This window comes from Mesoplodon densirostris, chromosome 10 (genome assembly GCF_025265405.1).
Source record: "Mesoplodon densirostris isolate mMesDen1 chromosome 10, mMesDen1 primary haplotype, whole genome shotgun sequence".
Lineage (NCBI taxonomy): Eukaryota > Metazoa > Chordata > Mammalia > Artiodactyla > Ziphiidae > Mesoplodon > Mesoplodon densirostris.
Window position 1 is genome coordinate 64,660,410 of NC_082670.1, and position 26,219 is coordinate 64,686,628.

General features: G+C 37.8%; 1 protein-coding gene across 6 annotated transcripts in view; it reads left to right on the forward strand.

Annotated features, from left to right (window-relative positions):
- ULK4 (unc-51 like kinase 4) overlaps positions 1-26,219 on the forward strand; it is a 535,263-nt gene that overhangs the window by 109,995 nt on the left and 399,049 nt on the right. For all 6 annotated transcript variants that reach the window (XM_060110747.1, XM_060110746.1, XM_060110750.1 and 3 more), the window contains 2 exons: positions 482-643; positions 10,276-10,458. In XM_060110747.1, the coding sequence (XP_059966730.1) occupies positions 482-643; positions 10,276-10,458 (345 nt within the window). The remainder of the gene's footprint in view (positions 1-481; positions 644-10,275; positions 10,459-26,219) is intronic.

Below are 26,219 nucleotides of genomic sequence, written 5' to 3' on the forward strand. Positions count from 1 at the left end.
GAACAGCCTTTAGTCTAAGGGTTAATTTGGTCACACCACTGCTGCAATCTCTTTCTTTGGACTTTCCTTGATGCTCTGTATTTAGGTGGTCTTTAGCTTATTGGTACACTAATCATTTCCAGCCCTGAGTAATTTCTGAAGATTGTTCTGCATATTCCTTATGATTTTAAAATTATCTTCCAGTTTTTATGTTATGCTGTAAGTTATAATTGTGTATTTTCCAGATTATTTCAGCCTTTTTTATTGAAATATGTGGAGAATTATGTTATGCTAGGTTTAGTGATTAACCAAATGTAATAGTTTTATAATAGCCTGAAAAAAATGACCATACCTCCTAAAACAACTAACACATCCAGGGGCACTCTTGGTATCAGGGCTTTATTTATAAAGCAGTGATTATGAAGAAATGATGTGTATATATTTCTCATCCTAAATAATACCTATTTAATTTTCTCATTGTTTTCTACTCCTCTCTCTCTAGGAAGAACGTGTTGTGAATCACATGGCAGCAAAGATTATTGAAAATGTCTGCACTACCTCTTCTGCTCAGGCCCAGGGCTTTATTACAGGAGAAACTGGGCCTGTTTTATGGTACCTATTCAAACATTCTACCGTTGATTCTCTTAGGATAACTGCAATATCGGTAAGATGGAGCATCTTTTGGGGATATATTTGCATGTATTTAAATACCAAGATTGAAGAACTGTGCTAGATACAGAGTAAATTTCATTGGATAGGTAGAAATCTCAGAGTAACAGTTGGTGAGAACAACAATTTGATTTTCTCCTGAAGCAGGAGGACTGTCAGGAAATTCCAATAGGATCTTGTGTGACCATGAATTACAGTTTCAAAACTATTTGGAGGTGATAGTGGAAAACCATGGCAGTGGTTAGGGTGCAGGATTTGGTTCGGTATATTTCTAGTGTCCCTTGACTTTTCCTGTTAGCTCCCTCTTTCAGACTTTATGTTAAATGGGTTTATCATGTGGTTCAAATGAGTTCATATTAATGTTCAAGCATCTGGGATTTTGCAGTTTCTGTATTTTGATTGGTTGTCTACTGCTTTGCTTCCATGGTTATAATGACTTTATGTAAAGGATAATTATGTATGAAGATGTGTTAACCTGGTTGTATCAATTTAATAGTTGGTTGAACAGATACAGCCCTTTCTCATATGATTTATTTATATACTCTTTTTGATCACCAGTCTTATCTGGACTCTCAACGTTATCTGGTACCCACCTTGTATTTCTCTAGTCTCCTCATTCTTGTGCTTCTCACTGTGCCAATTTCAGACCTTATCCTCTTTCCTTAACCCTCCAATCCCATGTTTTCCCTCCTGCATCCTCAGTAAATGGCTTCCCCCTCAGTAAATACTTCCCAGAGAAAAATGGAGACATCCAGAGGGAATTATCCCAGTGTCTGTCTTACGCATCTTTGGACCTATTTGCATCCACACCTATCGTGCCTCAGTTTTTTCTCTCCCGCTACAGCTGATGAACTGTCCCTTCTCCTGTCAGAGACAAACGTGTCCGTGATTCTTCCATCTCTTCTTTTTTTGAGAATCTCACTCAAATGGTTATTTTTGCTCTTTCCTAAATCTTTATCCTCTCCTTGTGTACTAGATCTTTCTAATCAGTGTTCAGGTATTCTTTACCACATTAAAAATAAAAAGACACACATAAAAACATATCCAAAGTTTTTTAGGATGTACCTCCATCCCTCCTCACCCCCCACCCCCACCCCATCCATATTTCTTTAAAGGGTTATTGCCACAAGCTTGCTCCTTTCTGGACTGTTTTCTCTTCAACCCTATCTGGTATCTGTCCTAAAAACACCAGTGAACTTTCTCAGGACATCTTTGAGTCACATCTTAAGGGATTCGTTTTAATCCTGGGCCTTTAGAAAAAAAACCTGTCTTGCTTTAATTGGGTTTATATTATCATTTTCATTTTTATGCTCAGCATGATTTCTTTTCTTGGCAGAGTTTTTTTCTCAGTTGTTCCCACCAAAGTCTCATACCTTCTAGCTCTTTCTTCGTTTGACACATTAAGCTTCACTCTTTCATCTTGGGCCTCTTATATTTTGTTCTTAGTGTTCATCTAATTTATTAATTTTTCACTGTAATTTTTCCGATTTCCTCCAAAATGTCTCTTCTGCTCCAGGATCATGTTCAGTATTATATGTTATATATTGTTTTCATATTTCTTTAGTCTCCTTCAGTTTGAAACAGTTCCCCAGTATTTCTGGGAACCTCATGTCATTTACAAGTTTAAAGGACGCAGGGCTTGTATTTTGTAGGACAAGGCTCAACCTGGGTCTATCTAGTGTTTTCCCATTAACATCATTGAGGACCCTTACCTGTAGCATATGCCTCTGTGATGGTTGCCATGTGATGACCATCTGTTTCATTCCTTTTATATCAGAGATTGGCAAATACTTTCTATAAAGGGCCAGATGATATGTATCTTGGGCTTTGATGGCCACATATGGTCTGTGTTCCATATTCTCTTTGTTTTGTTTGTTTTCTTTAACACTTTAAAAAATGTAAAAACCATTGTACATTGTTCTCATGAGCTGTACAAAAACAGGTCTTTGGTATTGGTTGGAATTCTATTTTAAAGAAACTCTTTCCCTTCTCCCACATGTATGTGTGTATTTATATCCTTATGATCATGGATACCTATTTTATTCAATTAATTGTAATGTGATACTACTATTACCACTATTATTATTTATTGTTTGGATGCTCAGATTATCCTAGAAGCCCTACAAGCTGGCTTTTGTGTCCCATTGATCTATTTCTTCTTTTTTTTAAATAAATTTATTTATTTTATTTTTGTTGCATTGGGTCTTCGTTGCTGCGCATGGAGTTTCTCTAGTTGCAGCCAGCAGGGGCTACTCTTCATTGCGATGCGCAGGCTTCTTATTGAGGTGGCTTCTCTTGTTGTGGAGCATGGGCTCTGGGCACACAGGCTTCAGTATTTGTGGAGTACAGGCTCAGCAGTTGTGGCACATGAGCTTAGTTGCTCTGCGGCATGTGGGATCTTCCTGGACCAGGGCTCGAACCCATGTTCTCTTCATTGGCAGGTGGAGTTTTAACCACTGTGCCACCAGGGAAGCCCCCATTGACCTATTTCTATCATTGATCACTTCCTTACTTTCTGACACCATGCAGTTTCTGGGCTACTTTTGTACTTGCTCTGCCAGCCCTGGAACCAATCATTTCTCCAAGGGACCTTTGGTATTTAGAAACCACGATCTGAGTGCTGTACTTATTGCTATGGGGTGTTATTGTTTTCAGGCCTTCTTAGTATTCAGAGCTAGAAAAAAATATATGTATTCATACATACGCATGCATATAGAATTGTTCTTATATCTATCATTGTGGGTATTTGGAACAAAACTCATGCATTCATATAGATACTTCCAATTTTAATCCCATACTTAGGATTCTTTTTAGCCTTCCCATTTTCTGTGTTTGTAAATCTAATCTCATACAGAAACCTGGTTTCAGTTATTCTCAGTATATTTACTGATCTGTTCAATCAGTTAATTTATTCAGCGTAACAGACTCCATCCACTCTGGCCGCTGCCTCTATGTCATTCTCTTTCTCCCGTGTCAGTGCCACCCTGTGTCCTGAGCCACTTGTGCTCAGTGCTCCCATTCCCCTCTGACCTCTTTCCTCAGAATCTGTTGTATTGCCCTTGGGAGGGGAAGGTAAGGGAAGATAGACTAAGGAAAACAAAGGGTTAGGTATCATTTTTGATGCTTTATCTTCCCTAATTCCTTCCCCTTCGCTGTTTACATCCAGCCAGTCGACCTGTCCTCTGATTCTGATTCACAGATACTGCTCAGGTCTGTCTGCCTCCCTGGGCAGCTCTGCTGCTGCCCCCATAATCCAGGCCCCACCATCTCTCACTGAGACCAGTGGAGTGGCCTTAACTGGTCTCCCACGGCCAGTTTGCTGCTCCACTAGTTCCATTTTCCATACAGGGTGAACTTTATAAAATCACATCTCCTCTTCTTACTGCTCTGCTAAAACTTTTCAACATCTTAAAATTTTTTTTTAAAGGATGATAATACTAGATAAATACTACAGAGTTCTAGGTAGAGGTTAAGAATTGGCAAGTGCTTTGAGTTTTAGGATAAAATTTAATGTTTAAAGCAATTAGCACATTTTGTGGAGTAAATTAGTTATGCCTGCTTATCTTATTGTAATCCCTTATAGATTGTAAACTCCTGGAAAGCCAGGACTGTGCTTTGTTCATCTTTCTGTCAGTTTGAAGCCAGGTCTTTGGTTGCAGGTTTGGGCTTTTCCTGCAAAGGTTGAGATGGAGCCTCTTGTCTCACGTCATGAGTGGAGGGCAGGAGGCTGATAACATTAAATGTTCTTCTTTACTTGGGATACAAGTGGAAATAGGCCACAAAGGTCCTGCTAATAACAGAATGGGGAATACAGTATGAGATCATTGTTTGGGGATCCTAAAACAAAGTTATTCTAACATCATAATCTTAAGAAAATTTCACCTGCCTTTAGAAGATTCATTAAAGATTGAGTATATAGAAACTGAAAATACGCATCCTGAAGACACATTACACAGATTCCTAGAGGAATGACAGTTGAATTTTCCCCAGCACGCCTTACAGAGCTGAACTTCTTTTTTAGTTTCTTTTCCGATAACAACCTCTCAGGAATGTGCTCTGGAGGTTAACGTACCCATTTAGTGATAAAGGTCAGAATTCTTCACATGACTTTCAAGATGTTGGGTGATTTTTGCCTCTGCCTACCTCTTTTGTCACATCTCCTAACACTCATTCCCTCACTTACTGTGCTTCAACGACATACATGTTCCGATATTTTCAAGAACTTCCAAGCACTTTTCGGCCTCAAGACTTTTCCCCTTGCTCTTCCCTGTGCCCAGGATGCCTTCCTCTGGCTTTTCACATGGCCGATTCTTCATCTTTTAGTTCTCAGCTTAAATGTTACCTCTTTCATTAGGATGTTCCTTGCCCCTCGTGTCCCTTTGTATTTTCTGACATAGCAGTCAGCACAGCTGTATTTATGCAACCGATGTATGCACGTCATCATACATCCTGTTAGGAGGCCAGTTCTAGGAAGGTAGGGACCCTGTTGCTGTTGTTCCCTCCTGAGCACGTGTGGTAGGCGCCCGGTGGATATCCGTTGACTTGATGGATGCAAGAGCAAGGCTGGAGGATGGTGTCATCGGTGCTGAGTCACCAACTTGCTCCTTGTTCTGCGTGTTAACAGTCTGTGCCTACTGCCTGTATCACTGATTTTCTGACCCATTTCTCCTAGTCATCTCTTGGCCCCATAGAGTCCCCCTGTACCAGTGTGATGCAGATGAGCAGCATGAACATCACCTGGGAACTTGTTAGAAACACAGGTTTCTGGACCCTGACCCAGACCTGCTGACTGAGAATCTCTGCGGGGAGAGGCCCAGTAATCTGCATTCTAACAAGCCTCCAGGCGCTTCTAATGCCTGCTGAAGTTCGAGAACCACTGGCCTAGACCTTGGAGCTCTTGAAAAACACCGGCCTGGCTTGGAGTGAAAGATGGCTCATTAATCCTTCCCGCTCAGGAGTGGTGGCATCCGTTGCTTAGGGATTAGTTGTTGAAGGGAGCAGACCTGACTTGGGAAATGTATTGAATGCATAAAAGGATTCCTAGAATTATTAGGATTACAGGGAATCTCTGTATGAGCCACAGTGGGAACGAGAGAAACCTTTAGAGTTAGACTGAGTAGAATGGCTCCTATGAGGGAGGTTACTGGTCTAATTATAATTACTGAAGTGCTGAGAGGAAGGGTGACAAAGTGAAGAGTTTTTCGGGGCAGTGGTTCTCACTGGGGTTGGAGGGGAGCTTTTCAACAACACTGACTGCTTCCTCCTCTCTCTCCACCCCCTGCCCCTGTTCTGATGTGTCTTAAGATCTCAGAGGTCAGATGAGAGTGTGTCTAGTTTGAAGAAGTTCCCAAGATGATTTTCATATGACATGAAAAAATCATTCAAAAGACAGAAAAGAAATGGTTCTTAAACTTATTCTGTGGTGATTGTGTTCATGTTTCTAATAGATATGCCACCTTCAGTTTTGAATGAATCTCTTTCTTAGACATTGCTTTTAATAAATATATGGTCACAAATTCTGGAGGTAACACAATGTCCTTTTGGAGGCAAATTTTGAAGTGAATTTTGAACTGGAAGTGTTCTTTCCAGTTTTAAAATGTAGTCTCGAGCGCTATTTTATTAAGTAAATATTTCAAAACCTAATCACTGAAGATCTGTCTTGAGATTTGATTTTTTTTTGATTTGGAAAATACAAGCCCTCATGTGCTCTTAAGCTTCTGTGAACTTTCAACTGTGTTTGATATCCAGAAGTGATGGGTTAAAAGTTATTTCCTGCATGAGCTTTTCAAAATGGAAGATAGGTTAGGCTTTTGAGCAGCTTTCTGAAGAGGAGAACTTCCAGTTGCCCTCATATTGCTTTGAATACACTTAGAAGCAGTCTGGACAAATCTTCTATCAAGAAACATCCCCATTATGATTGTGTAGGGATTTTATATCAATAGGAAGTCAGTCTTGCTGTGAAAGCCTCTCTAAGAATTGTTACAGTGCTAATGAGACTTACTGTTCACTGTCTCGAAGCCAGTTTAAGGGAGAACCCTAAATACCCTTGAAAAATTCTAATTGTAGCATGATCTTTAGGGGCTCCATTTAGACTGCTCTTATTTTTTTTAATCCAGGGATTGAATAATCTTTGAAATAATACTGACTGAAATAATGAAATAAATCTGTTTTCTTAATTGAAATATAATTGATTTACAATATTATATTAGTTTTAGGTGTACAACATAGTGATTCAGTATTTTTACAGATTATACTCCATTAAATGCTATTACAAGATAATGCTATCATTTCCTGCGCTATATTCTGTATCCTTATTGCTTATCTGTTTTATACATAAGTTTGTATCTCTTAATCCTATACCCATGACTTGCCCCTTCCCCTTTTTCTCTCCCCTCTGGTAACCACTAGTTTGTTTTCAGTATCTGTGAGTCTGTTTCTGTTTTCCTATACACATTTGTTTGTATTACTTTTAAAAATTCCACATGTAAGTCATATCATACAGTATTTGTCTTTGTCTGATTTATTTCACTAAGCATAATATTCTCTAGGTCCATCCACGTTGCTGCAAATGGCAGAGTTTCCTTCTTTTTTGTGGCTGAGTAGTATTCCACTGTGTATATATGTACTACATATTCTTTATCCACTCATCTGTTGTTTAGGTTTCTTTCATATCTTGGGTATTGTAAATAGTGTTACTGTGAACATTGGGGTGCATCTACGTTTTCGAATTAGTGTTCTCATTTTTTTCTAGATATATACCCAGGAGTGGAGTTGCTGGGTCACGTGGTAGTTCTATTTTTAGAGTTTTGAGGAACATCCATAGTGGATGCACCAATTTACATTTCCACCAATAGTGTACAAGGGTTCCCTTTTCTCCGCATCTTCTCCAACATTTGTTATTTGTAGACCTTTTTTAAAAATTATTTCTTTGGCTGCGTTGGGTCTTCGTTGCTGCGCACAGGCTTTTTCTAGTTGTGGCGAGTGGGGCCTACTCTTTGTTGTGGTGTGCGGACTTCTCATCGTGGTGGCTTCTCTTGTTGCGGAGCATAGGCTCTAGGGTGCGCGGGCTTCAGTATTTGTGGCACGCAGGCTCAGTAGTTGTGGCCTGAGGGCTCTAGAGCACAGGCCCAGCAGTTGTGGCGCATGGGCTTAGTTGCACCATGGCATGTGGAATCTTCCCGGACCAGGGCTCGAACCTGTGTCCCCTGCATTGGCAGGTGGATTCTTAATCACTGCACCACCAGGGAAGTCCTTGTAGACCTTTTGATGATAGACATTCTGACAGGTGTGAGGCCACCATTAGCCTGATACCAAAATCAGACAAAGACACTACAAAAAATAACAGGCCAATACCTTTGATGAATATAGGTGCAGAAATTCTCAACAAAATATTCACAGAACAAATCCAACAGTATGAAAAAAGGATCATACACCATAATCAAGTTGGATTTATTCTAGGGATGCAAGGATGGTTCAACATTTGCAAATCAGTCAGTACGGTGCACCACATTAACAAAAGGAAGAATAAAAATCACACAATAATCTCAGTAGATGCAGAAAAAGCATTTGACTAACTTCAACATCCCTTCATGCTAAAAACTTTCATTAAAGTGGGTATAGAGGGAACATATCTCAACATTATAAAGGTCATTTATGACAAATCCACACTACCATTATACTAAGTGGTGAAAAGCTGAAAGCTTTTCCTCTAAATTCAGAAATAAGACAAGGATGTTCACTCTCACCACCTCTATTTAACACTGTATTGGAGGTCCTAGCCATAGCAATCAGGCAAGAAAAATAGATAAAGACATCATCTAAATTGGAAGAGAAGAAGTAAATTGTCACTATTTGCAGATGACGTGATACCGTACATAGAAAAACCTAAAGTCTTCACCAAAAAACTATTAGAAGTAATAAGTGAATTCAGTAAAGATTCAGGATACAAGATTAATATACAGAAATATGTTGCTTTTCTATACACTAATAATGAACTATCAGAAAGAGAAATTTTTTTAAAAAATCCCATTTAAAATCACATCAAGGGACTTCCTTGGTGGTCTAGTGGTTGAGACTCCAAGCTTCCACTGCAGCGGATGCAGGTTTGATCCCTGGTTGGGGAACTAGGATCCTGCATGTCGTGTGGCCAAAAAATTAAAATTAAAAAATAAAATAAAATCACATCAAAAATACTAAAATACCTAGGAATAAACTTAACCACGGAGGTGAAAGACCTATACTCTGAAAACTGTAAACACTGATGAAGGAAATTGAAGATGATTCAAAGAAATGGAAAGGTATCCCATGCTCTTGGATTGGCAGAATTAATATCAAAATGACCATACTGTCTAAAGCAATCTATTAGATTTAATGCAGTTCCTATCAAAATACAACATTTTTCACAGAGTTAGAACAAATAATCCTAAGATTCGTGTGGAACCACAAAAGATTCCTAATTGCCAAAGCAATCTTGAGAAAAAGGAATGAAGCTGGTGGTACCACACTCCCAGGCTTCAGACTATACTACAAAGCTACAGTAATCAAAGCAGTATGGTACTGGCACAAAAACAGACACATAGATCAATGGAACAGAATAGAGAGCCTGAAAATAAACCTATGCACCTATGGTCAATCAATCTTCAGCAAAGGAGGTAAGAATATATAATGGGGAAAAGAAAGTCTCTTCAATAGATGGGTTATCATTTTCCCTTCTTTACTACTCTCTCTGTCTGTCCTTCACCTGAGAGATGCATCAGACAAATTTCCCTTCCGAGAACCTGCTCTGCTCTTCGTGTCTCCATGTGAATACTTGTCCTCTTCTCTCTGGCTAGAATTTTCTTTACTTACTTTTTCACCTTACTTTCCCGCTCACCTTCAAAAACCAACTCAATTATCATTTTCCTTATGCAGCTTTTGTTGACTTGCTTTTTCTGCCTTTCCAAGCATAATTGAGCCCATTTCTATTACAACACATTAAATTCTATTAGTTTATTAATTTTAAGTTTCACCTTTGATAGTCTATGAGCAGTTGAGGAGTAGCTCAGGGGTCCGATTACCTTGGTTTGAATTCTAGCTTTGCCATTTACTATCTATATGCCTTTAAGCAAGTTACTTAAATATTCTGTGCCTTAGTTTTATCACCTATAAAATGGGGTTAATAATAATACCTTTCATATATGTTATTTGGAAGGATTAAATGAGGTAGTCTTCAGATATTCTCAGATCATGTTTTTCACATAATAAACAATAAACAAATACTTACTTTTATGACTATTTTTTTCAACCCTTAGCTTAGTGTCTGCACAAAGAAGGCTTATCTTAATGTTTTTTATTAAAGTTTTTCTGTGTAGACTCATGAATTATTTTATCATTTTAGTTAACTCATAATGCATATGATCATTGTAAGAGTTTCTAATGTTTTACAGCAACTTAAGTATTTATTGGTATTTGGATTATTGTTTTAATTTTACATGTGTTGAAATTGCCCAAATTTCTTATGCCAAGGTAAGTAATGAAGGAGCAAGGTAAACACCTTCTACTCCTTTCCACAGAAGTATTTGTTCTCTTTCGGGGGACTTGTTCATGGGCTTGGAGTAGTCTGATGGATCTGTTCTCCTGTCCCTGCAGGCCTTGTGTAGAATCACTCGCCATTCTCCTACTGCCTTCCAGAATGTTATTGAGAAGGTGGGACTGACCTCAGTAATAAACTCCCTGGCCTCTGCCATCTGCAGAGTCCAGCAGTACATGTTGACCTTATTCAGTGCTATGCTGTCCTGTGGGATTCATCTTCAGAGGCTAATCCAAGAAAAGGTTTGACCTATTACTCTACTTTAAAAATTGTTGTGTTCTCCTACAATTTTAGTGGCTCAATAAGCAATGTATCTCTGTAGAATTTATTTTTCATCTCAAGGGGCCCTTTTGAACTTTGCCAAACCTCTGTACCACAGGCCATTCATCTGAAGATGTTATAAAGTCTTTAGTGATTAAAATAGAAATCTGGTAAAAGGCTCTGCCTGCTTGTCCCATTTTAGTAATGAAAAGATAGAAAATTTATGAGTCCTTCCTACATGCTAATATTTCTTATGCCTCCTTGTCCTCAGCCCTCATCTCTTTTCCCATATCCCTTGCCTGCTTTAAGGAGGGGTCCCTTTATATTCTCTGCTTACCCTGATTCATTTTTATTCCTTTCTTTGTCCTAATACCCTGCCAGTACACATAACCTTCAGAGCTCCCTTTCTCTTGTTTTTAACTGTCTCCTTCCAATCCTTTGATATTCCTTTATTTTATGGAGTGTAGAGTTTGTAAGTATTCAGTTCGTATCCGAAAACTACCAGCTACAAAGAAGTCTCTGTAGTAGCTTTCCTCAAAGTGTCTTCTCTAGCGCCTGCTAAGGAGTGATCCCTGGACCAGAAGCATTGCATCACCTGGGAGCGTGTTGGATACACAGACCCTCAGGCCCCACCCACACCTGCTGAATCAGAATTGACATTTTAATGAGGTCTCTTGAGGATTTGTTGGAACTTTATGGTTGGAGAAGCCCTGCCCCTGAACATTAGTGTTCAGTGAGGTATTAACAGGTGAAAAAAGTGGACCATGGTTATATACACATTTGGAAAGCAATGAGTCAGACATATTTTCAGTTGTACAACCTTTTCCACTTTTTCGTGTGCTCATGTGTATTATGAATCTTCATGAGGGTAATGTAGTATGTAGTATTCTTTAATACTTATTGGACCAATTACCCTTTTTCTGAGGGGAGATAGCTGTCAAATTGGAGTTTTGTACAACATGGTGAAGGTAACACTACTAGGAAGTGTGGAATGGGGCCACTTAAATATAGTGTTTCTCCTGCATGAAATGCAACACGTTAAATTTGGTTTTTTATAAAACTAAAAATTTCAGTAATTAATAATTGTCAGGCTTACATAATAAACTTGATCTTGAAAGTCAAAATAGAAGGCAATCCATTTTTTGCCTTTAATTAATCTGATTTAATTCTGTGAAGAAATTTGAGCCTCAGAGAAAGTATAGTCTGTGTCTAATTTTTTGCTATTAAATTTTCCAAGTCATTGTATTAGAAAAAGTACCACTTGAGTAGTTTTGCTGTATAAATTGTGGTAAGAGAGGCTGAGACTTTTATTTTTCTTGGATTTATTGAGTTTAAGATATTTCACAAAGGTAGTAAAATAATATGCACTAATTAATATGATTTTGAAATTGTTTTATAATGTTTAATATTCCATGTATCTTAAATAAATGATTGAATAATTACATGTATTAAATGAGAAATAATCTTTTGATTTTAACTAATATTGGCACTTAAAAATTTTTTTAAACTGTGGTTAAAAACATAAAATTTACTGTTAACCATTCTTTTTTTTTTTTTTTTGCGGTACACGGGCCTCTCACTGCCCTGGCCTCTCCCGTTGCGGAGCACAGGCTCCGGACGTGCAGGCTCAGCGGCCATGGCTCACGGGCCCAGCTGCTCCACGGCACGTGGGATCCTCCTGGACTGGAGCACGAACCCATGTCCCCTGCATCGGCAGGCGGACTCTCAACCACTGAGCCACCAGGGAAGCCCTATTAACCATTCTTAAGTGTACAGTTAGGAGTGTTAAGTAGGTTCACATTGTTGTGAAACAGAGCTCCAGAACTCTGTCAACTTGTTAAACAGAAGCTCTATATCCATTGTATATTTTGGGTGTTATGTTTTAAGACTCTGGATTTTATTTAAGTCTCCTGTTTTAGTAGGCCTCCTCTGACACCGAACTGGCAGAGGAAGGATGGTGATGCTTTGTTCCTTCCAGGTTGGGGTGAAAGTCCAGGTTCCCCTGTAGACTTCTCTTGACACTCCAGGGGTGTGGTAGAGCCCCTCCCTACTGCTGGGCAAGGGTGGGAATCCAGGCTTTCCACTGGGCTTCTTCTGATGCCCCCCTGACTGGTAGGGGGAGGGCTCCTTATTATTACTCCACTGACACTGGTTAGGTAGGAGTGGGTGCCCCATTCCTGGTGGAAGGTGGTAAAGGTGAAGCCTTCCCACTTGCCTCCTCTGATGCCATCCCAGCAGAAAGAAGGAGGGGAACATGATTACTGCTATAAATGGGTGGAGGTCCAGGCATCCCATCAGTATCTCTACTGATACCATGGTTGGGGCCAGGGGCCTTTGTTATTGCTGGGTTGGGATGAAAGTCCCAGCTCTCTCTTGGTCCTTTCTATTTCCCTGGCAGGGAAGAGTGTTGGGGTGCCTTGTTACGGTCATGTGAGGGTAGGAGGCTAGTCTCTCCTCTTGCCCTTTGCTGAAGGGGCCATCGGCTTTCTGTGGTGTTTGGCTAAAGTAGAGTAGCTATTGTCTTAATGTTTTTGGTCTTTCCAGCTGCCCCTTTCCTATCCTTTGGCTTGAGAGAGCTGATTTTTCCTGTGTATTTGTGTTTGTATGCTGTTTGGCTCCTGGATTATCCAGCACCCAATCTGGGATGTATGAGGCAGAGAGAAAACCCAGCAAACTCAGTGATATATTGATCCTCAGGTGCTGAGGCCTCTAACCATTCTGCATCTTTTCTGTCTCATCCTATGATCTTTAAAATGTATCTATGGCCACTCAGTAATATACAGTGGATTGTCATTTAAAAGGTAAGGTTCTGTTTTTTTTAATTAAAACAATTTACCATTATAGCGAACATTTATTATAGGCCAGACACTTAGTGACTTATAACCCTGGGTTATTCTCAAATGAGACTTAGTGTGTTGAGTGAGTTTGTCAAGTTCATGGAGTTTATAAATGCTAAAGCTGATGCTCAGGCCAGGCAATAAACAAGGAAACAATTATTTCGGATAGTGTTAGTGCTCTGAAGAGCATTACACAGGATGATGTCGATAGAGTGTCTTGCAAGGGGAAGTGTGCAGGGAGTGGAGCCAGACACCATTTGCTGGGAGGGAAGTCAGGGAGGGCCTCTCTGAGGAGGTGATGTTCCAGCTAAGCCCTCAGTGACAAGAAGGAGTGTGCTGTGTGAACCTCTGCAGGAAGAACTTTGTAGTTCAGCTTCCCTGAGGTGTGAGGGGTCATGGGGAGACCCGGGAGGAGAAGGAAGGCCAGCAGTGCTGAATGCAGTGAGCAGTGAGGAGGGGACATAGAAAGAGGCTGGGCAGTAGGAAGAAGACCCGGCTCATGTACGGCTGTGATACTGGCCTTCCTTAGGGGTTTCGACACAACGGCCATTGTTTTATTTTTACTTAAAGAAAAGTACAAATATTTGTATATAGGTGTGTGTTTTAGGGGCAGGTTTACCAGTCTTAGTATTGCTAATTGTGTTTTTTTCAAGTGCTTGGTTGTTAATGGGCTAGAATGAGTGGAAGAGGAAGGGACCCAGGAACAAATACCAGGCTTACTGCTTCCTGCTGGACAGGGAGAAAGAACTGCATCTGTTCTTTTTGGGGGATTGATGCCTCTATATGGTGATATTTTTTTGTTGTTGAAATTCAGTCCCCAAAAGAGGCCCATGCCATTCCTTTTAAATAAGAGAAATTACTATTTACTGCAGAAAGTTTAGAAGAACCTAAAGAAGAAAACAAAATTGACTGTAATCTCACTACCCAGAGCTAATTACCATTGCCATGTGGGTTTATCTCTTTTTAGTCTTTGGTCCATATGTCTATGAATTTTATGCATACATTTATAAAATTATGATAAAAATATGTTGATTTATCATATTCATGAATATGTCATTAAATATACCGTAAGAACATTTTAAAAATTACTATATAATTTTTCATTTTGTGCCACTATGGTAATTTAACCCTTCTTCCACTGTTGACCTGTTTGCCTCTGACTTTTTGGTTTGCACTCACCCTGATGCAGTGAGCATCCTGTTTCCATACAACTTTTTTTTTTTGCGGTACGCAGGCCTCTCACTGTTGTGGCCTCTCCCGCTGCGGAGCACAGGCTCTGGACGCGCAGGCTCAGCTGCCATGGCTCACGGGCGCAGCCGCTGCACGGCATGTGGGATCTTCCCAGACCGGGGCACGAACCCATGTCCCCTGCATCGGCAGGTGGACTGTCAACCACTGCGCCACCAGGGAAGCCCTACATACAACTTTGTGTCTGCTGCTAGTAGATTACCACAGGTGTTATGCACACTTAGAAGGCTGTGCATAAACTGCTAAATTGTTCTCTAGAAAGGTAGATGATGAGAGTACCATTTACTTGTGATGGTGTGAAAAGTGTTCACAGCCATGGTGACAAGGGAACTCTCTTGAGCTACAAATCATGTGTTCTGCATATTCAAGTAAATAGGAAAATTGGGCAAAACAAAAAGTGACAAACTGTTTTTCTACCCTGTTTTCAAAAAAGAAAAAACAAATGAAACTCTTAAAAGGATACTTTCTGAACCCGTGGTAGATGGTACTTTGTAAGTAATTCTTGCATCATCACTAGATGTAGGGAATTGATAACCTTTTCACAATTCAGATACTTGAAAGACTCTCAGTGAGAAGCTTCTGGAAGGCCTGACCAGGCATAAGAGAAAACCTTGTAAGTTAGGTGTGAGTTTATTTACTAATCTTTGCCCTGTAAACTGATTTAAAAAAAAATTCCTGGTTTACTTTGTAATTTTATTTTTCTCATTCTTCCAAGCTTATTAATGTGTCCTACAAATATTTGATCTTAAAGATCTGGGGCTGGAGGAGTTTGGGAATGCATAAAGGTGTTTCCTGCTGCTTTACTAGGAAGACAGGTATTGGATGAGGTCATTGCAATTTCCCTTAATTATAATATCTAGAAACTTAAAGTAGCTAATGCCATTTTAATTTATTTTTATCAGATTATGTTTATAACTTTTATGAATTTTCGTTTAGTATTGAAAATCCAGAATATATGAGCTATAGAATACAGATGACTAAAACTGCTTAACCATCCCCAAATAATCTCTTTAAAAATTTTGATATATATCTTTCAAATTCATATTTCTTGTGCATATATGTGTGCACATACATTCACGAATTTCCTTCTCCCTGCTGCCACATACACATGCTATTAGAATCTTTTTACAGTAATTGGATCAGTTGTATACTGTTTGTTCATATTTTTCCTATTCAGTGATGTTGGGAATGCGTGTCTAACTCAGTATAACTCTTCAATATTGTTTTTAAAGTGTTATGATGTTCCATCATGTGAAGGTATCCCAATGCATTCCAGCAGTTCACTACTGCACATTTTAAAATTTCCTTTTTTTTTTTTTTTGCCAGGGAGAACATCCTTATGGCTAAATCCTTTCATATGGACATCTGTAATTATTCCTTTAGGATAAACTTTTAAGTAAAATTAAGCACTATCTTAGCTGCTCCTCCCAGAGTCTCTCAACAAGGATTTTATATTCAATATCTTGGGTGTTCTGTTACAGAGACCACAGGTAGATGTATGAACATGGAAGAGATCAGTTCCCATGAACTCTTCCTGAGGAATCTGTCAGAGAATGAGCTTTAGACAACCAAGAAATGTTTGAATAAGTTAAGAAGACCAAGTAATGTGGGACTTCCCTGGTGGCGCAGTGGTTAAGAATCCACCTGCCAGTGCAGGGAACATAGTTTCGATCCCTGGTCTGGGAAGATCCCACATGCCACAGAGCGTCTAAGCCCGTGTGCCACAACTACTGAGCCTGTGCTCTAGAGCCCGTGAGCTACAACTACTGACGCCTATGCACCTAGAGCCCAAGCTCTGCAACAAGAGAAGCTACCACAGTGAGAAGCCCACGCACCGCAACAAAGAGTAGCCCCCGATCGCTGCAACTAGAGAAAGCTGTGCAGCAACGAAGACCCAATGCAACCAAAAATAAATAAAAATAAAATTAAAAATTAAAAACAAACAAAACAACCCAGAGCCCGATTCTTGATGTTAGAAAATTGAAAATATATAAAACCCTGGGAACCCTACTCTGCTGTATTTCAATTAATTGAGCGTAGTATACTCACATCAACTTGTTTACAAGTTACATGGATTCAAACATCTGCCTCAGTTATTATTTTTTTTGAGGTATGTAACCTTGAATGTACTTTGTAACTGCATAATCAGTGATGCATACATTGCACATCTTATGCTTTGGGGTCACTTAACAATTTAAACATTACTTTTTAAAGTCATACCGTGTTTCACAGGTGGGTTTGTTCCTGCTCGTTGGTAAGATGATTTCCTTCTGGGTGTTACTGACTACGGATACTGCCTTTCTAATTTTTGTCTACTTTCTAATTTTGACAGGAGCTGCTGTCCATTTTTATTTTAGCAGTCTAGTTTGACTGAAGCTGTTGCTTCAGGTTTCATGTTTTGACCAAGTAGCACAACAGTGATTAATAATAAGCCAGAAGGTGCAGATTGCTTATGTTGTTTGGAAGTACTATGGAAGATCACTATGAAATTTCATGCATATAAAACTTTGAAAAATTTGAAAGCTAAGTCAGCTCAGGTTTCTTTTTCTCACAAAGTCACTAGGCATCCTGACTCAATGGTTGCTAATTTAAAATATGGTAATTAGTTTATGCATATTAATAACATGAGTTTGTATTGACTTTTTTTTGTCTATGTTAATAAATGTGTTCTATAAGAAACATTTTACTAAGCTACTTGGTTAAACTTCTTTAAGGAAAGTGTAAACCAAAAACAATTTTAGATTTAATCAGTACATTTTTCACTTCCATCAACATTAAATGGGAAAATCGTGTCAGTGTATTATCCGCATGATTTCTTTTTTTTTTTTTTGAGGCTATTATCATTTGATGGCCAGGCTGTGCTCATTGATTTTCACCTGTGACAGTTGATTGAAAAAGATCAGTTTTACCTCTTGAGAAATAAATAACTTGGACGTTCTCTACATCATCATTATTTTTTATTTATCTCATAATTTTGTCCTTATGATATGTACTGGAGGGGTTTTTATCCTTTTGCTTACTTTTGATCAAGATATCATTTTCTTTGTGATGGAAGCTTCATATATTTCGACCAGATCCTCACACTGTGAGCATTTCATCACACCATCTTTACATTACGTAGGTATGTCCGTTCTGAAATCACTGCCAAGAACCATTTGAATGTTGGACGTGAACTCGTCGTTCTGTGGTTTGGGCTATAGACCTAAACAGCTTCTGCTTTTTTTTTTTTTTCCACGTGTAAAATTTAGTTATGTTGAGCCAAATGGCAAGGTGAATTTAAATCAAAGCTGAATACATAGTGGATTGCAAACTGAAGCGACCCGAGGTCATTTTTGGTTCTCTAAAGTAGCTTTGATTATTCACCCTTGGCACTAGGCTTTGCCTGCAGTCTGTAATCTCCCCTCCTCGGTGTTGTAAGATTAATACTGTTCTAGAGGTCTGGTGCATGTTGCTTAAGATTAAATATGGTGCCCTGGGCAGTTAGTTTTAGGGAGTCAGTACTGTTCATTTAGTTTTTCTGAAATGACTAAATGAGAATTTATTTAGGGCACAAGATGCTTGTATGTTTAGATCCAAAATTAGAGTCTGTAATATATTGTATCTTCTAAGGGACTTGGAATTACTATGTTAGAAACAAATCTTGTATGCAGTTTCTTTTATCTTCGCGTATTTGCTGCGCTCGTTTGTTTCACTCAAAATAATAGGCATTATTTTAGTTTTGCCAGGTTGTTAGTAATGGCTGCATAACACTCCATCAATAAGAAATACAGTAGACCTTATCTTCACTTCTTAATGACATGCCTGTGTTTTTAAAATTATGACCGTTGCTGTACGAAACTTTTGTTGCGCCTGGAAAAATTTCCTCTTTCGTTATATGCTTAAGCTGTATTTCACTTTTGCTGTGTAACTACTTCAAAATGTAGTGGCTTAAACAAGAGCAGTAATTTACTTTGCTCACCAATCTGTAATTTGGGCAAGGTTGGGAGAGATTGAGTGGGAGCTGGAGAATAAACTTTCCAGAAGGCTCACTCAGATGACTGGAAAGTTGATGCTCTCTGTTCCCTGGGAACCCTGCTGGGCTGTGGGCTGGGAGCCTCAGTTGCTTTCCACATGGGCCCCTAAAGGCTGCTTGGGCTTCCTCACAGCGTAGTGGCTGGGTTCCAAGAGAGAGTGTCCCAGGAGAACCAGGCAGAAGCTGCATGGCCTTTCAAAGCTGGGTTTGGAAATCATGTAGTGTCACTTCCGTGACTTCCCTTTCCTACTCCAGCTGCCCTCCCCACATGCATCATTAGTGTTTGTAATGAAAGAACATAAAACTGGATATGGGTAAATGCAATCTTTGCTACAATTAGGATTTAACAAATTCCCTATTTTGGGAACGTTAAGGTGGCTTCTATTTTTGTTTGTCTTATAAACAGTATTACCATGAGCATTCTTCTTCTCAAAGCTCTTTTGTTCATCACTTGGTTAGGCTAAAATTTTTGAGATATAACAACTGTGTCAGAAGAAAATAACATTTTTAAGGCTTTGGAGAAGTAACAACTCATTTTCCTACCAGCTAGAGGAAAGGTTGAACACTTACTCCCATATGAGCTATATTTGAGATTTATCCATTTACCCATGACCATGCCAGCTCATCTTTGCTAGTCTGCTTTGTTTTAAAACAGATTCTTATTCTTCCTAAATTTGCATTTCTTTGCCTACTAGGTTAGGGTACATGATTTATTTGCTTGTAGGCAGTTTAGAATTCTTTTATTAGTTGTTTTGCTTGTTTCTGTAATTTTTTACACTAGAGTGTTCATAAAAGTTATATTGGTAAAAGTTATTTATACCTAAAGATATTGATTATTTGTAAAAAGTTTCAAATATTTCAAATACTTTTTCCAAGGTTGCATATTTATTTTGACAGATATATAGTATCATAAGTTTCGTTATTTAAAATTTTCACAACCTGTTGAGAGTCTTTCTAGTAAGGGTAGTAAAGTAAGGATATCATTAGGTGAATAGTCCTTTATCTTTTTTATTTGCTGAAGTCTTAAATATACTTGTGAATGTTTTGCTGTTTCTTTTATTTGTATTTTCCATACAAATTTCAAAAATGGAATTCTTGCAGCTTTATGCTTTATGATATTTTCTAGTATCTAGTTGGACAAACGCCTTCAGTCATGATATCAAGCCTATGAAATGTGTGTGTGTAATCATCTCTGACATGCTATTCTGTCAAGCACTGTTGCACTCGCACTCAGGTTTCTTGACTCCAGATTACAAGTTCTTTACCACTGTATTAAGCTGCTGCTTCATTTTTTCCAGTGTTTTCTTATTACTTCATAACAACCTATAGTTTTCTTTGTGTAAGTTATACATTTCTCTTTTAAGTTCTTTCTTAAATTGTTCTGTATTTTTGTCATCCTTAATCAGAACACATATTTATGTGTTTACAAAAAGACACGTATAAGAATGTCCATAACAGCTTTACTCATTGTGGTTCCAAACTCCAAACAACCCAAATGTCCAAGAGTAAAATGGGTATATACATTTTTCTGTGTTCACAACATGGAATATTATACAGTAATAAATTATGAACTACTTCTATACATAACATAGCTGACTTTCACACCATTAAATTGAGGTCAGGCAGTGGTAATTTTTCTTTTTGTGTATCTTTGCTGTCTCCCCTTTTTCTTGATTAATTTAGTGAGTGCTTTATCTATTTTGTTGTTATTTTTCAAAGGCAGCATTTTGATTTATCATTTCCCTTTTTTTCCTTTTACCTTTTAGTTTCTGCTTGCATCTTTGTTTTCTCCCTTTGCTTCATTTTTCTTTACCTTGTTCTTTTTTCAGCTTTTTTCGTTGGGAATTTAGTTCACACACTTCTTTCATTTTAATTTACAAACGTATTTGCAGGTCACATTTTCTTCTGATGACTGCTTTAATTGTATCCTATAGATTCTTATGTATAGTGTTTTTACTATTTTTTTTTAATTCTACAATTTTGGTTTGCATTTTTCCTTTACTCAAGGATTGTTTAATAGAGTGTTTTAAATTTTTCCAGGTAGAAGCGCCTTTTGGATTATTGATTTTTTTTATTACTTTCTACTTCTACAGCACTGTGATCATTACAGTTATTATTTTTTACTTTATGGATTCTATTAAGGTTTTCTTTATCACCTATTATGTAGGTACCTTAAAGGAACATTTCATATTTAAGAAAAAGGTACATTTTCTATTATTTGAGTCTAAATTTTAATACATATCCATAATATCTAATCTTTCACTTATGTTATTTAGGTCTTCTATATCCTTACTTATTTTTGTTCTCATGACAGTCTTGGACTGAGAGTAGTGTGATTAAGTCTTCTATTCCTTCTTCCATCTCCTGTAGTCTTCACTTTTTAAAGGTGTTCACTATACCATGTAAGGCATAACCTTCATTACTGTATTCAATACTGTTGTGTATGTGTTGTGAATGGTGGCCTTTGGCACTAAAAAGTGTTGCTTGTTGTTTACTTCTTTTTGGCCTAAATTCTATCGTATATATCAGGAAAAATCATTATGTAATTCTTTGTATATCAGGAACAAACTTTCTGCTTTCATTTTTGCTTGAATTTGCCTGATTGTGTGTGTATATGTATTGATTTATATATAAAATTTATACACAATGCAATTCATATTTTTTTGGAGTGTAGTTGTACGAGGATTAACACATGCATAGACTCTTGTCACCACCACAAGAAGGATACAGAACAATTCCAACATCCCAAAGAATGACCTTGTGCTGCTCCCTTTTTTAGGTAAACCATGTCCCATCCCAGTCCCTGGCATTCAGTGATGCCCGTATGGTTTTACCTTTTCCAGAATGTTATATAAATGGGATCCTATAGTATGTAATCTTTTTTTTTTTTTTATAGTATGTAATCTTTGAGACTGGTTTCTTTTACTTAACATCATGCAGCTGAGATTCCTCTGTATTGTTGTGTGTACTGTTAGTTCATTCCTTTTGATTCCTGAGTACTATTCCTTTATGTGGATATACCACAGTTTATTTATCCATGTACCCGTTCAGGGACTTAAGGATTGTTTCCAATTTTTGACTCTGAGTAATGTTGCTATCAACTTTTACATGTAGATTTTTCAGTGAACATAAGTTTTCATTAAGTGAAATGATATGCAGTTGTTGGGGCATATACGATAGATATGTGTTTGATTTTTTTCTTTTGGCTGCGTTGGGTCTTCATTGCTGCATGCAGCTTTCTCTAGTTGTGGTGAGCGGGGGCTACTCTTCGTTGCAGTGCATGGGCTTCTCACTGCAGTGGCTTCTCGTCACAGAGCATGGGCTCTAGGCACACAGGCTTCAGTAGCTGTGGCACGTAGGCTCAGTAGTTGAGGCTCGTGGGTTCTAGAGCGCAGGCTCAGTAGTTGTGGTGCACGGGCTTAGTTGCTCTGCGGCATGTGGGATCTTCCTGGACCAGGGCTCGAACCTGTGTCCACTGCATTGTCAGGCGGCTTCTTAACCACTGCGCCGCCAGGGAAGTCCCTGTGTTTAACATTTTTATGAAACTGCCAAACTATTTTCCAGAATGATTGTGCCATTTTGCGTTCCCACAAGCAATGTATGTAGAATTCTAGTTGCTCCACATACTTGTCATTTTTAATTCTAGTCATTCTAATAAATGTGTTGTGGTGTCTTGTGATCTTAATTTGTGTTACTGTAATGATTATGATATTGAACATACTTTCATGTGTTTATTTGACATCTGTGTACATTCTTTGGTGAAATGTCTGTTTAAATATTTTGTCCTTGAAAAATACTTTTCTTAATGTTGAGTTTTGAGAGTTCTTTATATATTCTGGTAACAAATACTTTCTCCTAGTATGTGGCTTATCTTTTCTTACAGTGTCCTCTCCAGAGGAGACATTCTAAGTTTGATGAAGTTGAGTTCATCAATTATTTCCTTTATGGATTGCGATTTTGGTTTATATATAAGAATTCTTCCTAACCTAAGGTTATGAAGATTTTCTCTGTTTCTTTTTAAGATTTTGTGGTTTTACATTTTACATTCAGTTCTATGATCCATTTTGGGTTAGTTTTTGTATATGGTGCAAGGTGTGAGTTGAAGTTTAGTTTTTTGCATGTGGATATCCAGTTGTTTATAGCAAAAACTTTTTTCCAAAATTGCCTTTGTACTTTTGTCATAAACGAATTGACTATAATATTTCTGAACTCTCTACTGTTTCCCCTTAGTCTGTGTGTCTGTCATTTTGTCAGTACCACATTGTTTTGAGTACTGTAGTTTTTAAAATGTCTTAAAACCATTGTGTGATTCTCCATCTTTTTTCCCCCCAAATCGTTGTGCTTATGCTAGTTGCTTTGCCTTTACGTATAAATTTTACAATTAGCTTGTCTGTATCTACGAAAAATTCTGCTGGGATTTTGATTGGAATTGCATTAAATCTGTGAGTCAGTTTGGGGAGAATTGATGTATATATATTAACTATCTTGAGTCTTTTAATACATGAACAGAAAATGTCTTTTATTTATATCTTAAAAATTTTTTTCTTACTGTTTTGTAGTTTACTGTGTACAGATTCTTGGCATTTTTTTTAGGTTTATACCTATATTTCTTTTGTTTTTGTTGTTGTAGCTATTTTAAAAAAATTGTTTTCCAGTTGTTTATTATGACTGGAATGTACAAATTACAGTGTATACAAATATATCAGATCTTGCTAAAACTCACTTATTAGTTCAGAAGTTTTTTTTTTTTTTTGTAGATTATTTGGGCTTTTCTATATTGTCTTGATATCTGAGACTATTTCTTCCATTCCAATCTGAATACCTTTTACTTTTCTGTTCTTATTGTACACTGCCTGTGACTTTCAGCAAAATATTGGATTATGAATAATGGGACAGCCTTGCTTAATTCCCAATTTCAGGGTGGGAGGAAGCATCAAGTCTTTGAACATTTAGTAGTTAGCTGTAGGTTTTTTTCTAGATGTTTTTGAGATGGGGGAAGTTCCCTTCTATTCCTAGTCTGGTGAGAGATTTTATCATGAGTGGATATTGAATTTTGTCAGATGCTTTTTTGTTATCAACTGATGTGATTGTGTGGTTTTCCTTTTTTAATCTATTAATATGGTGAATTACACTGATTGATTTTCACATATCGAACCAGTCTTGAATTCCTGGTATAAATCCCACTTGAGTGTAATAATTATACTTTTAATATATTGCTGGATTCAACTTATATTTTGTTGAGGATTTTTTTGCATCTGTGTTCCTAAGGCATAGTGTCTATACTTTCTTTTCTTGTATAACTAACTGTTTTGGACCTTTTTTATGTCTATAAATGCTTGTTTAATGATACTTCCTTCTGATTGAGCTGTTATATTACAGATTACCTCTGCTTCATTTTTTTGTTTTGCTTGGGTGGAGTTGGAGACTCTTCATTGGCTGAAGTACTTTAATTCTCACTTTTTGTTGCCTTCTTAGAATAGCTTTATATGAAACTTGCATCCTGTGTTCTGTACATTTTGAAATGTCTTAAATTATTCTGGGATAATGTTCCATGTAGAAGAGATCAGAGGTTTCAGTTGTTTCTAGGGCTCTTAGTCTTTTTTTTTATTTTCCTTAGTTCTTTTTGTGTTGTTGTTAGTGATATTTATATATCAAGAAATTTAGCAATTTATCCATAAAATGTGCTACAATTATCTTACCTGGTTTATGCAATTCTTTTTTGTTCATTTATAGTGTTTTATTTCCATATAGAATTTAACATTTTTTGGTATTCACATTTCTCATGCTTTTTTTCTTCCTTTCTAATACATTATTTATGAACATTTTCTCAAATCTGAGATTTTAAATATGTATAAATATGTATCTGTATCTTCCATGGCATCTTCTAGATCTTTTAATCATTTGGTGTTTATTTTTTAAATCTTAGATTTGTCTAGGGCTTATTTTCAAGTAGGACAAAACCACCACTCATGACTCAGCGCATTAATTTTGGTTAGATCAACATTTAGCAAACTTTTATTACATCACTTTCTGTTTTCAAATTGCATTCAGATGCATCAGGTATTCTGTCAATTTTTTCTCCTTAAAGAGATCTCTCCTGGAGGCTGCTGACCAACTTTGTTATGAATAGGCAGCCTGTGTACCTGGTTATAGTAGCTATCACCCTGGAATGATCCTGGGCTTCCCTTTGCCTCTTTCCTGTGCTCTCCTCTTCCTTGGTTTATTTCCTCATGGTGACTGTTGGGAGTATATGAGAGGAGTGGTAGTATGAAAAGTGATTTTGGAAAGGTAATAAAAAGCCAGATCATGAAGGGCCTTGTATGCCGTGATAAGGGATTTTAGCTTCTCTCAAGGGTTTTAGCAACTGCTGAGGATATTTTATAGGCGAGTAATGTATTTGCTCTTATGGAAGATCACTGTGGCTGCAACTTGTAGAATAGATGGAAGAAAGCAAAGTTAGACAAAGCCCGCTACAGTAATTCAAGAAAGATATAAGGATACATTGAAATAGGGCAATGACAGTGTGAGTGTTGTTCTCATAGAAATTGGGTATCGGTTGGACACCTGAGAGAGGAAGGAAGAGTCAAGGAGGGTGCTCAGATTTCTAAGTTTGGCTACTGAATTGATGACCCTCATAGTAGGATTATCACGCTTAGGGTAGGTGCCGAGTTTAGTGTTGGATGTGCAATACAAAGAATTGCACTATATCCTGTACCCACATTCACCAGATGTTAACGTTTTACCTTGTTTGCTTTATAGTTTCTATCTTTTACCATGTGAGTGTCTGTGTGTGTGTGTCTCTGTGTGTGTGTGTTCGTTCCTGTCCATTTGAGATGAGGTCACAGACCTGATGCTCCTTTACTTCTAATTACTTCACTGAATATTCCCTAAAAAATAAGCCATCAATTTAAAAATCAAGAAGCTAACATTTATTTAACATAAATTGCTAATCTGGACCGTATTCAGATTTCTCAGTTGTCCCAGTAATGTTCTTTAACGTGAAACAAAACTTCCAGATCTTGAATTGCAGTCAGTTATCATGACTCTCTAGTCTTCTATAATCTGGAACAGTTTTTAAGTCCATGGCTAGTGGGTATTTGAATTTGGAATTAGGCACATGGATGTGTGGGAGCAATGTTAATGTGGGAAACAGATTTGTGGTTTTGGTCCTTGGACCACAGTGTATAAATTAGAACTTGGGAGTTGACCATGGGGAAATGGGCTTTCTACTGTTGACTGGAAAGGTGGAAACAGATCTATTACTCAAAGGCACCTTGGTGTTGATTCTGTTTTTTACTCCAATTGATGAATTAGTTTATTTGGTTCAGGATCTAGGTGAGCCTGATGCAGAGGTACAGATAAATAGTTATATAGATGTATAGATATATCTTCATCCTTAAAGAGAAGCATATACCTGGCTGTGTAAGCTCTTCCTGCCTGACAGTATAGCACTCAATGTAAAAGAACTTCGGCAAAAAATTGAGCTGTTTACATCTATGTTGGACACAGTGTCACTGCTAGGTGCTTACCTCTGTCAAGGACGCTAGGGAACTTAACGTTCCTGCTCTCTGTAGCCATCTTGCTAACAATACGATTCCGTATTTCTGCCTACTTACATTCATTAACGCTGTGTATGTGTATTCCA